Source organism: Rana temporaria, chromosome 7 (genome assembly GCF_905171775.1).
Source record: "Rana temporaria chromosome 7, aRanTem1.1, whole genome shotgun sequence".
In the NCBI taxonomy this organism is placed as follows: Eukaryota; Metazoa; Chordata; class Amphibia; order Anura; family Ranidae; genus Rana; species Rana temporaria.
Window position 1 is genome coordinate 173,802,286 of NC_053495.1, and position 14,649 is coordinate 173,816,934.

The 14,649-nt window shown below is 47.0% G+C and overlaps 1 protein-coding gene across 2 annotated transcripts in view; it reads left to right on the forward strand.

Moving 5' to 3' along the window:
* Nucleotides 1-1,910: 1,910 nt before the first annotated feature.
* The window catches only part of FAF1 (Fas associated factor 1), a 375,519-nt gene continuing 362,780 nt past the window's right edge, over nucleotides 1,911-14,649 (forward strand). For both annotated transcript variants that reach the window (XM_040360508.1, XM_040360509.1), the window contains exon 1: nucleotides 1,911-2,195. In XM_040360508.1, coding sequence (XP_040216442.1) covers nucleotides 2,151-2,195 — 45 coding nt within the window. In that variant the 5' untranslated portion in view covers nucleotides 1,911-2,150. The remainder of the gene's footprint in view (nucleotides 2,196-14,649) is intronic.

The window sequence follows — 14,649 nt, forward strand, 5'->3', positions numbered from 1 at the left end:
TGGTCTCCCCATCAATGACCCGCAGCCGAGCCGGGAACAGCATGCTGTACTTCAAGACCTTGGCGCAGAGTTGAGCGTTAACGTGGTCAAAGGTTCTGCGAAGCCGCTGGGTGACGACTGAATAATCCAGGAACAGCATAAGTCTTACATTCTCAAACTGGAGCTCCTCCACCTTCCGAGCCTCACGAAGTGCCAGGTCTCGGAAGTTAAGCAGTCTAAAAATAAAAGTGTGCGTGGGTGGCCCCCGGTTGGTTGCGGCCTGGTGGCATCCTATGGGCCCTCTCCACGAAAAACTAGGCCTGCGGCAGCAAGGTGCGCGGCAAAGTCTCCGTAAATGAGTAGTTTGACCCCCCGAAATAGCCTGCATAAGGGCTTGAAAGCGATCCTCCTCCATCGCCCCTGTGGAAGTAAGCGCCGCTTAGGACGCCATGTGCGTGCGGCCTACAGGGGCCTGCTGCTTCTGCTGAGGGGACGCTTTAAAAGGAGAGCCGCCTTTCCGTCCGGAGCCGGATTTGCCCCTTCGCATGCCCGGGGGACACCGTGTGGCAAGACAGGGTGAAAGCAAAGGTAGATCCCCTATAAATCGTGTGAAAGAGGTTGGTAAGAGTGGAGCTCCCCTCAGGCACATCCGTTCAGGTCGCCAGCTTGACCACGCCGCCGCTTAAGGGCTCCATTACACCATGTCTATTGAGCACCATTAACCTGCGTAGATCAACACTAGGGCACATAGGTCACACTTTTGTACTTCTTTTGTGGGTTTTTTTACACTTAAGGCAGCCTTATGCCTAAAACACATAAAAAAAAAAAAAAAAATGAGGAAAAAATGCACTCAAAATCTACACTAAGGGCTAGATTCAGGTAGGGGCGCTCAATGTTATGGCGGCGTAGCGTATCGTATTTACGCTACGCCGCCGTAAGTTAGAGAGGCAAGTGCTGAATTCACAAAGCACTTGCCTTCTAAGTTACGGCGGCGTAGCGTAAATGGGGCCGACGTAAGCGCGCGTAATTCAAATGTGGATGAGGGGGCGTGTTTTATGTTAATTCTTGGTGGTCCGATGTGATTGACGTTTTTTTACGAACGTGTACATATCCCAGTGTGCATTGCTCCAAAGTACGCCGCAAGGACGTATTGGTTTCGACGTGAACGTAAATTACGTCCAGCCCTATTCGCAAACGACTTACGCAAACAACGTAAAAAATTCAAATTTCGACGCGGGAACGACGGCCATATTTAACATTGCGGGCGCCACCTAATAGCAGGAGTAACCTTACACCGAAAAAGCCTAACGTAAACAACGTAAAAAAATAGTGCCGGGCGTACGTAAATTTGTGAATCGGCGTATCTAGGTCATTTACATATTCTACGCCGAAAACGACGGAAGCACCACCTAGCGGCCAGCGTAAATATGCACCCTAAGATACAACGGTGTAAGAGACTTACGCCAGTCGGATCTTAGGCTAATGTCGGCGTATCTTGCTTTCTGAATACAGAAAAAAGATACGCCGGCGCAGCTTTGAATTTACGCGGCGTATCTATTCATTGCTGAATCTAGCCCTAGGTGTAAATGGGGCTTTAGGGTGCGTTGAAATCATTGCTTAGACTTTGGCACACAGTCTTTTTTTATATACCTGGAAGTTATTTAGTTTATTTATACTGAGAGTTAATTGTTTATTTATTACAGAGATGATCACATGTCTATTTATAAAGACATCAGAGGAAGGTCCAGGTGAGATGACAGGAATGAGGCTCTGCTATGCTCAGGCCCCGCCATGTCTGATGGTGGCGCAGCTCATCACTCCCCGCACACAGTCACTGACAGGTCACACACGCCCCGCCTTCTCCACGCCCCTCCGGTTGCCACGGTGACCGCAGCCAGAAGGGAGGCCTGGATATGTCACGTGACTGTGTCGGCCGCCAACCGCCTGTCATTGCGACCTCAGTGACGAGCAAAATGTGCGACAGCGCCGTGCGGCGGAGGGAGAGCAGACAGCGGCTGGCAGCGGAGACACAGAGAGCAGAACCAGGCCGAGGATCAGACTAGAGTAGCCCAGAGCGTAGGACAGGCCCCGGGGGCCCAGCTGGGGGTTCATGATCTGCTAACCGGAGATCCCATCACTGACACCCGCCTAGCGGCTCCACTGAGGGGGACATGGCCTCCAACACTGACAGAGAGATGATCCTAGCTGACTTCCAGGTACTGGGGACACCCTCCTTTCTGTTATATTATACTTCCTGTACTGAGTGCTGGGGGACTACAAGACCCAGCATAGGTTGCCAGACATGAGGGGGGTTGTAGTTCCACCAAAGCTGGAGAACTGTCTGGTGGGGTGATGAAAGATCTGTCTGTCTGTGGTGATAGACGTGCCAACAATGCCAGGCTCTGGGGAGAATTTAGAGGCACACATAACCAAGCCATGGCACACTCATGTGACCCAGCTATGGTAGGATGGCACATAACCCAGGGTGAGGGCACCTAACACATCCACGGTAGGATGGCACACAGCACAGACACGGTATTTTGGGACGAGGGCACATAGCACAGCCATGGTAGGATGTCGCACAGCACAGCCATGGTAGGATGTCGCACAGCACAGCCACGGTGGGATGGCACACAGCACAGCCAGCCACGGTGGGATGGCACACAGCACAGCCAGCCACGGTGGGATGGCACACAGCACAGCCAGCCACGGTGGGATGGCACACAGCACAGCCAGCCACGGTGGGATGGCACACAGCACAGCCAGCCACGGTGGGATGGCACACAGCACAGCCAGCCACGGTGGGATGGCGCACAGCCAGCCACGGTGGGATGGCACACAGCACAGCCAGCCACGGTGGGATGGCACACAGCACAGCCAGCCACGGTGGGATGGCGCACAGCCAGCCACGGTGGGATGGCGCACAGCCAGCCACGGTGGGATGGCACACAGCACAGCCAGCCACGGTGGGATGGCGCACAGCACAGCCAGCCACGGTGGGATGGCACACAGCACAGCCAGCCACGGTGGGATGGCACACAGCACAGCCAGCCACGGTGGGATGGCACACAGCCAGGCACGGTGGGATGGCGCACAGCCAGGCACCGTGGGATGGCGCACAGCCCAGCCAGGCACGGTGGGATGGCGCACCGACACAGTATTATGGGACGAGGGCACACAGCACAGCCAGGCACGGTGGGATGGCATGGCGCACAGCCAGGCACGGTGGGATGGCATGGCGCACAGCCAGGCACGGTGGGATGGCATGGCGCACAACCATTGGCTGAGGGGAGAGAGCACAGCCATGGTATGATCATATATCCAAGTCATGTTATGATGGCGCATAACCCAGACAGGGTACGATTATTTAGTACAGCCATTATGTGATCACAAAATAAAGCCATGATTTGATTGCATATCCAAAGCATGGCATGATCATGTAGCACAGCCGTTGTATGATCACAAAGTCATGGTATGATGGCACATATACCATCCCGGCTGTTGAATATCTGGAGTCAGGGATTCGGCAGAGATTGATCTCTGCTGGTCAGTAATTGGCTTATGTTCTTGTGTATGCACTTTTCTTAAATGTCTAAATACAAAACTTTTTTTTCATTTTTCTATTTTGGAGGTAGGAAACAAGACTCATGTTAAGTGTTTTTCTTTTTTCTTTTTCTTGTTTTTGCTGTCAGTGTCCCATAAGGGAGAGCCACAGAATACAAATACAGGAAAGGTCTCCAATGTGAGGAGAGTCCAGTTGTCATTGAAACCAGGTTCCCCATTGTAAGATTGCCTCCCTATTCCTGTACGGTGACAACTAAATATTTCCTGTTTTCAGGCTCAGTGACAACAATGGCTACCAGGTCATATAGAGCGAGGACACAGAAAGCTAACGGGGGTCCTAACCCCTCACCACTCTCTCCAAACTAAGAATAGTACGGTTTGGCTTTAGAGTAACTAAGTATTCCAGGCACATATAACAAGACGCAAATTATTGTAGCTCTGTATTGAGTAATACATCACTAAGCTTGTATTTTAAAAGTAAATTTAGTGATGTATTACTCAATACAGAGCTACAATAATTTGCGTCTTGTTATATGTGCCTGGTACCTGAATCTGATTTGGTATAAGCCTTTTACAGTTCATGTACAGCAGAGCTCAGAAAAGGTGAGAGAGAAGAAGCACGAGGAGCCAGTTGGGTGTGCTGCAGTGCAAGGGACATACTGATTGGAGAATTTCTCAGAAAAACTGAGAAATTAGTTCATCAGCCTGCTGCTTCTCTGTTCCCTGCCCAGTCACAGGGTGGGGAGGGAAGGAGACCTGTAAGTGAAAGTAAAACTGCAGCAGAGAAAGATCAGGTCTCCACCCTCTGCTAGGCAAGGCTGTGCTGTAGGGGCAGAGCTGTGTTAATTTCAGTACTGCATGGACAAATGCAAATCCTTTGGTAGGTAAAACTGTTCCCATGGAGGTATTTAATTAGTATTTTGCAGTTTACTTGGAGTTCAGACTTTAAATGAATTTGACTGGCCTGTCTGGGACTTTATCTGTCTGGCAGCTGTAGTGTGAATAGGCCCCTAATAAATGCTTAAAAAAAATAAAAATAAACTTTAATAGCATTGAATGCGTTGCTGGCAGCCGATCACATGACCTATCGCAGCTGATCACACGAGCTGAGTTGTAGGACTTTAGGCAGAGCTGGCAGGTAGGCAGCATGTCTTGCCCTTTGAACCTCCAAGCTCCACAACATGGTTGTAAGTCCTTGCCTATACAGTGAAGTGACTGGCCTCAGGTGATACACAGGGTTGAAACAAAGCCTCCTACATAAGTTGTACTGGTTTATCAGCAGCAATCTCTTCTCTACATCACTTCAAAGTACACACATCTAAGGATTTTTCTCAGCAGCAGAAGCCAGGGATCTGGCACAGCACAGCATAGAGCTCCCTGTAATCTGTGAACCAAGTGCAATGTAAGGGGCACATCATTTTAAGATAAGCCTCTCCTAATGTGTTAGTATGTGATGCATACTAGCACATTATGGGCCAGATTCACAAAAGAGATACGACGGCGTATCTCCTGATACGCCGTCGTATCTCTGTTTCTAACTATGCGACTGATTCATAGAATCAGTTACGCATAGATAGGCAGAAGATCCGACAGGTGTAATGGACTTACACTGTCGGATCTTAGGATGCAGTACCGCGGCCGCCGCTGGGGGGAGTTCGCGTCGTAAACCAGCGTCGGGTATGCAAATTAGGAGTTACGGCGATCCACAAAGCTTTTTCACGTCGTCGCGAGTGTTAGATTTCCGTTGCAAAGATAGGGCACCTTTAACATGGTGTAAAAGTACTCCACCATGTTAAAGTATGCCTGTCTTTCCCACGTCGCTTTTGAATTATTTTTACATTTTTTAATTTTTCCGGCGTAACTCTTTTTTCACGTCGCGATTCACAAAACGTCGGCGCGTCGTAATTTCGCGCAAAGCACGTCAGGAAATTTGCGACGGGAGCATGCGCAGTACGTCCGGCGCGGGAGCGCGCCTAATTTAAATGGTACCCGCCCCATTTGAATTGGGCCGCCTTGCGCCGGACCTGTTTACGATAAACCGCCGCAAATTTCAAGGTAAGTGCTTTGTGGATCGGGCACTAAATCGGAAAAATTGCGGCGGTGTAACGTAAACCGGTTACGTAAAATTGCGCCCGCTCTACGTGAATCTGGCCCTATGATCTTAACTTGCAGAGGATTTTTTTAGGGGGGGAGGGGGGCACTTTACTATCGCTTTAACCTATTGGGAGTGAGTCATGCAGATAGCAGCATCACACTTTTTTTAATATGACTCGGTTGCCAACACGGACCCAACAAAAGAAGAGTAATAATACTCGCCTGTCCTGCTGCCCATGATTTCAGTCTTTGCTCTCTTGAAGGGCCACACTAGCCAAGAAATCTTCAGCATCTGGCACACTTCCCCGGAGTGTTGGATCCCTGCCTCGCCTGCTATGCACAGTAGTTCCACCTGATGGCTGCCACAGCACTTCAGAACATAGGAAGGCGGGTGGAATCGCAGCACCCAGATTGGGACTTGACATCCAACACAGCCAAACATCCGTCAGATGCTGAAGATATTTAATCAGGTGAAGCACTTCTAGAGAGTCAAAGGTGGCAGGACAGGTGAGTGTTATGCCGTGTACACACGACCGTTTTTAATGTCATGGAAAAAACGACTTCTCGACGTGATTCTTGTCAAGCCTGCCTTGCATACACACGATCGTGAAAAAAAATGCTCGGGCAAAGCGCGGTGACGTACAACACGTACGACGGCACTATAAAGGGGAAGTTCCATTCGGATGGCGCCACCCTTTGGGCTGATTTCGTGTTAGTAAAAGTTTGGTGAGAGATGATTCGCTCTTTTCAGTCTTCGTGCTTTTCAGTCTGTTACAGAGTGATGAATGTGCTATCTCCATTACAAACGCTAGTTTTACCAGAACGAGCGCTCCTGTGTCATAATTTGCTTCTGGGCAAACACATTTTTTTCCCGTTGTTAAAGCCTACACACAACCGTTTTTCTCGACGAGAAAAATTGGAGCATGTTCTAAATTTTTAATGCCGATTTTTCACAACGAGAAAAATGCTCTGGAGCCCACACACGATCGTTTTTTAATGACCAATTTAATTTTTTTTATTTTTCTCGTCATGAAAAAACGGTCGTGTGTACGCAGAATTAGTCCTTTCTTGTTTCGTCTACACACCCCTGTTAAAATGTCAGGTTTCTGTGATATAAAAAAAAAAGAGACAGATAAAACATTTCAGAACTTTTTCCACCTTTTAATGTGACCCATAAACTGTACAAGTCAGTTGAAAAACAAACTGAAATCTTTAGGTGGAGGGGAAGTAGAAAATAAAATAATATGGTTGCATGAGTGTGCACACCCTTGTATGACTGGGGATGTAGTGTTCAGAATTAAGAAATCGCATTCAAACTCATTTTAAATAATGATCAGTACACTGCTGGCATCATTTAACCACTTTAATGCGGAGTTCCGCCGTAAAAAAAAAAAAAATGAAGTCAGCAGCTACAAAAAGTGTAGCTGCTGACTTTTAAAAACCGATCACTCACCTGTCCTGTGATCCTCTCCAGGGCGCCGGTATCACTACTGAGTAAATTGATACCCAACATGTCACGCTTCAAAATCGCGCTCTTAAAAATCTCCATAGGCGACATTTAAAACATTTCTACAGGTTACCAGTTTTGAGTTGCAGAGGAGGTCTAGGGCTAAAACTATTGCTCTTGTTCTACCGATCGCTGCGATACCATATGACAACAATCTCCCGTATTCTTCATATGTCTGGGCTATGAGGTAGAGTGGCAAGATGGAAGCATTTTCTTACAAAGAAAAACATCCAAGCCGGCTAAATTTGCAAAAACACATCTGAAGTTTCCCAAAAGCATGTGGGAAAATATGTTCTGGTCTAATGAAACCAAGGTTAAAATTTTTGGCCATAATTCCAAAGATATATGTTTGGTGCAAAAACAACACTGAACATCACCAAAATAACACAATACCAACTGTGAAGCATGGTAGTGGCAGCAGCATCATATCTTGGAGCTGTTTTTCTTCAGCTGGAACAGAGGCCTTAGTCAAAGTAGCGGGAATAATGAACTGTTCCAAATACCAGTCAATATCGGCACAAAACCTTCAGGCTTCTGCTACAAAGCTGAACATGAAGAGGAACTTCATCTTTTAGCATGACAACGACCCAAACCATACATCCAAATCAACAAAGGAATGGCTTCACCAGAAGAAGATTAAAGTTTTTAAATGGCCCAGACCCTGAATCAGATTGAAAATCTGTGGGGTGATCTCAAGAGGGCTGTGCATGGGAGATGTGCTCGCAATCTGACAGATTTGGAGTGTTTTTGCAAAGAGTGGGCAAATATTGGCAAGTCAAGATGTGCCATGCTGATAGACTCGTATTGCACACTTATGCAACCATGTTTCTTTTATTTTTTACTCCCCACCCCACCTACAAGATTTCAGTTTGTTGTTCAATTGAGTTGTACAGTTTATAGGTCAGATTAAAGGTGGAAAAAGTTCGGAAATTATTTCTTTGTTTTATATTATTATACATTATTATATTTTTAACATCACAGGAGCCTGACATTTTAACAGGGGTGTGTAGACTTTTTATATCCACTGTAAGTGGAAAGCTCGATTTGAAAAGGAGCTGTAGAACTAAACCCTCCCATCCTTTACAGCCAAGGCAGCTGCCATCTTAGCCTTTGTTAAATCTGCAGATGCCATGGTGCTGTACATGCAACTGTGACAGGTTAGTTCACAGCATGCTATGAATATGACTGCTTGGTAAACAGTTAAAGGGTCACTAAAGGCAAAGTTTTTTTTTTTTTTAATAACATTTTATACTTACCTCCACTGTGCAGTTTGTTTTGCACATAGTGTCCCCGAACGCTGTCTTCTGGGGTCCCTCGGCGGCTATCTCTGCTCCTCTTTGCAAAAGATTTCCACCTTCATGCGAGTGAGCGAGCATGGTGGAAAGCTTTTGCGAGCGCGCTCCCGTGATACAGCGGCGACCATAGCCGCCGACTGTATCACTCGGCCCCACCTCCCGGCGCGCCGCGCCATCTGCTGTGATTGACAGCAGCGGCAGCCAATGGCTGCGTTGCTATCAATCCGTCCAGCCTAGCCAATCAACGGCCAGGCTGGAAACCGAAGAGGTTCATGTGGATGCGCGCGGGACTTTCGAGGGGTCAGGTAAGTAAAACGGGGGTTCGGCGGGGGCCGGTACCGTCAGATGTTTTTTCACCTTAATGCATAGGATGCATTAAGGTGAAAAAACATTTACCTTTACAACCCCTTTAAGGTAGAAGAACCCTAGACATCTCCTGTCCCCTCTGTATTGATCTAATGAACACCATCATGATCAAAAACACAACTTTTATATGCCACCCATAGAGAAGGTTTCAGGGCTGCTAAGGACTCTTTCCCAGGAAGTATTGACAATCTTCTTCTTGCTGCTTGAGGAAGAGGTCCTTGGTGGTCTGGATGTTGGTCTTTTTAGTGATGAATAAGCATTCTGTCTATGATCATGTTGTTGTGTTTTTGTTTGGACTATTGTTATAATGGCAGTATTTGTCATTTCACTTTCTATTGCTGTATGGGGTGCGCAGGATTATATGCATTTGTGGGCTGAATGAATAGTGATAACACACCCTTTTCAGATTGCTGGAAGACCACACCTTTTTTATATGACAATTCTGTGAGTGTTTGTTGTCAGCTAAAACCTACACGCTATCTGCTTTTTTTTTATTTTTTTAAACCCAGCGGACAGAGCGCTGATTTGGATGGCGATCGGCAGATGTTTTTGGCCATGCTCCTTTGACGGAAGCCGGACTGGCTCCCATACACAATGGTTGAATGTTGGCTGTTTTTTATTGAACTGGCCAAAACCGCCCGATATTGGGCCAGAGTTTAGGGGGCTTAAAGCGGGAGTTCAACCAATTTGTTTTTTTTTTCTCTTTTCCCCTTAGCTTCATGCTCGTTTTGTCTAGGGGAATCGGCTATTTGTTTTAAAATATGAGCCGTACTTACCGTTTTCGAGATGCATCTTCTCCGTCGGCTTCCGGGTATGGGTCTTCGGGAGCGGGCGTTACTTCTTGATTGACAGTCTTCCGAGAGGCTTCCGACGGTCGCATCCATCGCGTCACTCGTAGCCGAAAGAAGCCGAACGTCGGTGCGGCTCTATACTGCGCCTGCGCACCGACGTTCGGCTTCTTTCGGAAAATCGTGACGCGATGGATGCGACCGTCGGAAGCCTCTCGGAAGACTGTCAATCAAGAAGGAACGCCCAGTCCCGCAGCCCATACCCGGAAGCGGCGGAGAAGATGCATCTCGTAAACGGTAAGTACAACTCATATTTTAAAACAACTAGCCGATTCCCCTAGACAAAACGAGCATGAAGCTAAGGGGAAAATGTGTTCTCTATGGGTGAACCTCTGCTTTAAGGTAGACTAGGCAGACTCTGTGACTTCTAAAACTGTGGTGTCTTGGGGTGCCCATTGGTTATAAATGTAGGCTGGGCTATATAGATCAAGTTTTGGAAATCCCTTGATAAGCAAGGGTTCCCAGTTTTAGATATCCATTGAGAAGCAAGGGTTCCAGATGGTGGCTAAACAAAACTGTGTGGTTACACATAGTGGTAGCCTCTCATCTTCTATAAGACCACATTGACACTATGGGGGGGGCTTACTGGGCTGTGGAGCGAGTGGAAGCGGCTGGCCCAGGCTCTCAGTGGCTTGCTAAGAGGCTGAGCCAGGTGCCGGTGCAGGGTTCTGGGTGGGTCCCAACCATTTGTTTGCTATTTTTTATTTTATTTTTTTCTCTCAGCCTAGACTGGCTCTGTGACGTCAGCAAACAGCAAGCTTGAGCCCACTGTCTGCTGAAAAAGGTTTACAGGAGTGCATGCATGATGACCTGCACTCCTGTGATCCACAAGAGAAGTGCAGCCATACTAGCTTTGGCTATAATTCTCCTTTAATTGAACAAACTAAAGTTAGAAGCCGATTGGTTACCATGCAAAGCTGCACCAGATTTTGCACTCTCCAGTTTTAGTAAATAGACCCCTGTGTGCGGTGACATCAGTGTAGGGCAAAACTGACAGCTCCCTGTGTGCTAAAACGTTTTATTGTACAGGCAGTGTGAAAGAGCCCTAAAACCTGGTGAATGGTAAGGGTTCTGAGCTGGATATTTGTGGGAAAGGGGGGTGCTGCTATTCACTTTTTTTGAGTATGCAGACAAGACACAAAGTCAAAAGCCACCCTAAAAACACATGTGCGCTTATATAGTGTCATGTGTTACCTTTGAGATGTTTTTACCACAGGGCTTGACAAACCCCAGGCACCAGGTCGCCATTGTGACTAGAAGGTTAGACTTGGCACATTGGCTGATGCCCTAGTGTGCCCCTCTTGCTATGTCTCTTGGGCTCCACTTGCCCATCTGCGGGCCTAGGTAGAGAAGCAAGGGAGGGGGAAAGATGGAAAGCGAACACATGTCCGCCCTCCTCGTCTTCTACAGTAGTTGTTGACCCGGAAGTGAGTGAGTAACTTGTATAGCGCTACAAATGCAAACTAAATCGCCTCAAGGCGCTTTTTGCATCCAGTGCCGTCCTGTGTCTTGAGAAGAGGTGGGTCTTAAGGCCTTGTACACACGACTGGACAGTCCGCTGAAAACGGTCCGACGGACCGTTTTCAGCGTACATGTCCGGTCGGAGATTTCTGTCTGATGGTTGTACACACCATCAGACAGAAATTAGAGACAATCCGCGCGGACAGACGGCACGGTGACGATGACGCGGCGACGTGCGCGACGCAGGAAGGTCAATGCTTCCACGCATGCGTCGAAGTCATTCGACGCATGCGAGGGATGGCGGCCGCTCGGACATGTACGGTAGGTCTGTACAGACGACCGAACATGTCCGAGCGGACAGGATTCCAGCGGGCTGTTTCTAAACAAGTTTGGAAATATTTGCCCGCTGGAAAAAGGCCCGGCGGGCAAATGTACGCTGGAATCCTGTCCGCTCGGGCCTACACACGACCGAACATGTCTGCTGAAACTGGTCCGCGGACCAGTTTCAGCAGACATGTTCGGTCGTGTGTACGGGGCCTAAGTTTTTTTCCTGAAGGCCCGATGGTTTTCTTCCATGCGGATGTCCGTGGGTAGTGTTCCATAGCCGTGGTCCTTGGACTGCGAATCTTCGTTCCTCTTAGATTTGCAGCGGGTCTTGGGGATGTGGAGGAGGTTTTGGTTAGTTGACCGGAGGGCGCGACTAGGGGTGTAGTGTTTTATTTTCTCGCATAGGTATTGAGGAGTGTTTCCTTGTGTGTATTTGTGAGTGAGGCAGAGTGTCTTGAATGTAACCCGATCCTTCACGGCTAGCCAATGGAGGGCCCTCAGGGACGGGGTGGTTGATTCCCAGGTTTTTTTTTTTCCCGTTACCAGACTGGCTGCTTTGTTCTGGGTGACTTGTAGACGCGGAATTTGGTATTTGGGAAGTCCGCGGTAGAAGGCGTTTGCGTAGTCGAGAATTGATGATTGTTTCAACTACTACTGCTGTGTCCTCTTCTGGCATGAAGGGGATGAGTCTATGCAGCAGGCAGAGAAGGTAGTGAGATCCGCTGACTAGTGATCCTATTTGTGCGTCCATAGTCATGTCTGAGTCAAAGATGACTCGGAGGCTTTTGACTTTGGTGCTTGGGGTGTTGGTTTGTCCAAGGATGGTGGGTGGTGTGCAGGTTGTCCTAGAGTTTTTCTTTCGGTTTGTGTTCTGTTTTGGATCCATTAAGTTTGAGAGAGCTCTCCGTCATCCAATTATCGATCAATGAGAGGCAATTTTCTAGTGCGTGGTATTGGTTCTTTTTTTGTTGGTGACGCAAAGGTAAAGTTGTGTCATCAGCGTAGGAGTGATAGAGCAGGTCCTGTTTGCTGATTTTGACGTGACGTCATTTCCAGGTGCCTGTTGACGGTTCGCCTAACCATCAAGGCCAGGAAAGAATATAATGCAGTGCCATTTGCATTACTTTCAGTGGCGCACAGGGGAGACCTGCAAGGTCTTTCAGACCCTACATGTCTCATTAAAGAGAACCTGTCGCCAAAAAAAAATATTGCATAGGGACTTTTCCTTCCTTTTAAAAAAATAAAAATAAAATAAAATTGTGAAATGAATACACCCAAGCACATAGAATCCCTACCCTCATATATACGCATATTTAAACATGCAGGGCGCCTCCGCTGGAAAACATTGATTGTGATACCCATGTTGCATATTGCCGCACACGTCGGAATGAGAGAAATAATCCTAGCATTACACCTCCTTCGTAACGCTAAATTGATGATCTATTTGCTTTTGGAGCTTTGCCTATGGCAAATATAGTGGTATTTAAGGTTTGACATGTTGGGTATCTTTTTACTCGGTGCAACCTCAGCTTTTATATTTTACCAAAAAAATACCATGTGGTCACAATGTGTTCCTATTGACTTCTATAGAAGAGTAAAAGCTTTCATATGCGGCAGAATAGGACGTGTTGTGTTTACAGCAATGCCACGCCATGTATGCATAAAAAAAACAATGTTAACATTGGTCAATAGTAATGTGATATACAGTATATATTTAAAAACTCGGCCATTGATTTCCAGATCTAAAAAAAAGCCACACAGATGCTTGTCAACAGCAGTGTACTAAAGGCTTCAGCTACCAGTTTTTTTTTTTTTTTGTGCTGCTGCTTAAATTTGAAAGCACTATACTGGACAATATGTAGGTTTTTGTGTGTTTTGGAAGCCCAAACCAGACCTCCAAATGATTCTTTGTTCATTGAATATACACATCCTATATTCATTGCTTGTGAAGTCAGTCTTCCCTTTTTACAGCCTTGTCCAGCCTTTCTCAATCTGTTTACCCTGAAGGAACCCTTCTAAACCTTTATAGCTCCCAGGGAACCCCTGCTAAAATGTATTCTAGCTACAGCTCATGGTACATCAGTACGTTTAAAGAAAATAATGAAAATTGCGGCATACCTAGAGGTGTAAATTTTGAAACCATTGGGGGGAAAAAAAAGTTTTCCAGAAAAAAAAAAAGTTCAGTCCCGAGCAATGAGCCCCTTCGAAAGACCCGCATTGTGAACGTGCTGGCTTCTCGGCCCGGTCTTCTCGGCTGTTCTCGGCTCTTCATTGGATGCTTGATGGCAGCGCAGCCATTGGCTCCCGCTGCTGTTAATCAAATCAATGATGCAGTGCGCCGGGGGACGGGGCCAAATGATAATCTTGGCAGCTTTGGCCGCCACTGTATCTTACGGGACCGTGCCCTCAAGCTAACTCCCAAGAGAGCGCTTTCCAGAAGGGGGTTAGCTCTTGCTGGGAGGAGCCGAGACAGCCGCAGAGAAACCCCAGAAGACGAGGATCGGGGCCACTCTGTGCAAAACGAACTGCACAGTGAAGTGGCATGTTTTTGTTATTTAAAAAAAATAAAAATAAAAAAAATGAACCTTTACTAACCCTTTGACAAGAACTGTATATGTTAACATTTTAACTATTCATGAGAAAAGGTAACCCCCCCCCCGCTTCTCTCATAATTTATATTCTTCCTGCCACTATGAATTTTTCTGTTAGACAGTGCTGATCCAGAAGTATGTGGGTATTGTGTATTTTTGGGAGGTTGTGGTTTTGTAACACTTTCTTACCTGAAGATGCTGCTGGTGAAGAAACACTTTGTGATGATCCAGAAGCAGCAGAAAGTGTTTCTGGAATGAGAACTCTGGAGGGATCGACTCCTCGCTTATTCATTTTGGTCCTCATCATTGTATTGCATAAAATATTTTTTAATGTCTTTTAGGGCACGCCTGGTATGCCAGGATGTGTTTTGTCATCCTTGTAGCATTTGGAATAGAATATTTGCAAATTGCAGCTCAAGCAGAAATTGCACCGTGGAAATGTTTCCAAACTCTAGATGTTTGTCTCTCCATTTTACTGAGAGGAGGAAAAGGAAAAACAATTTTCTGAGCAGACTATAGGGAAACCTTATGCTGTGTTGGAGAACATTTATAGGAATCATTTAACCTCTTGGCGTCGCTTTAAGAGGTTTATGACGCCGCAAGGTGGGGCACGGCTT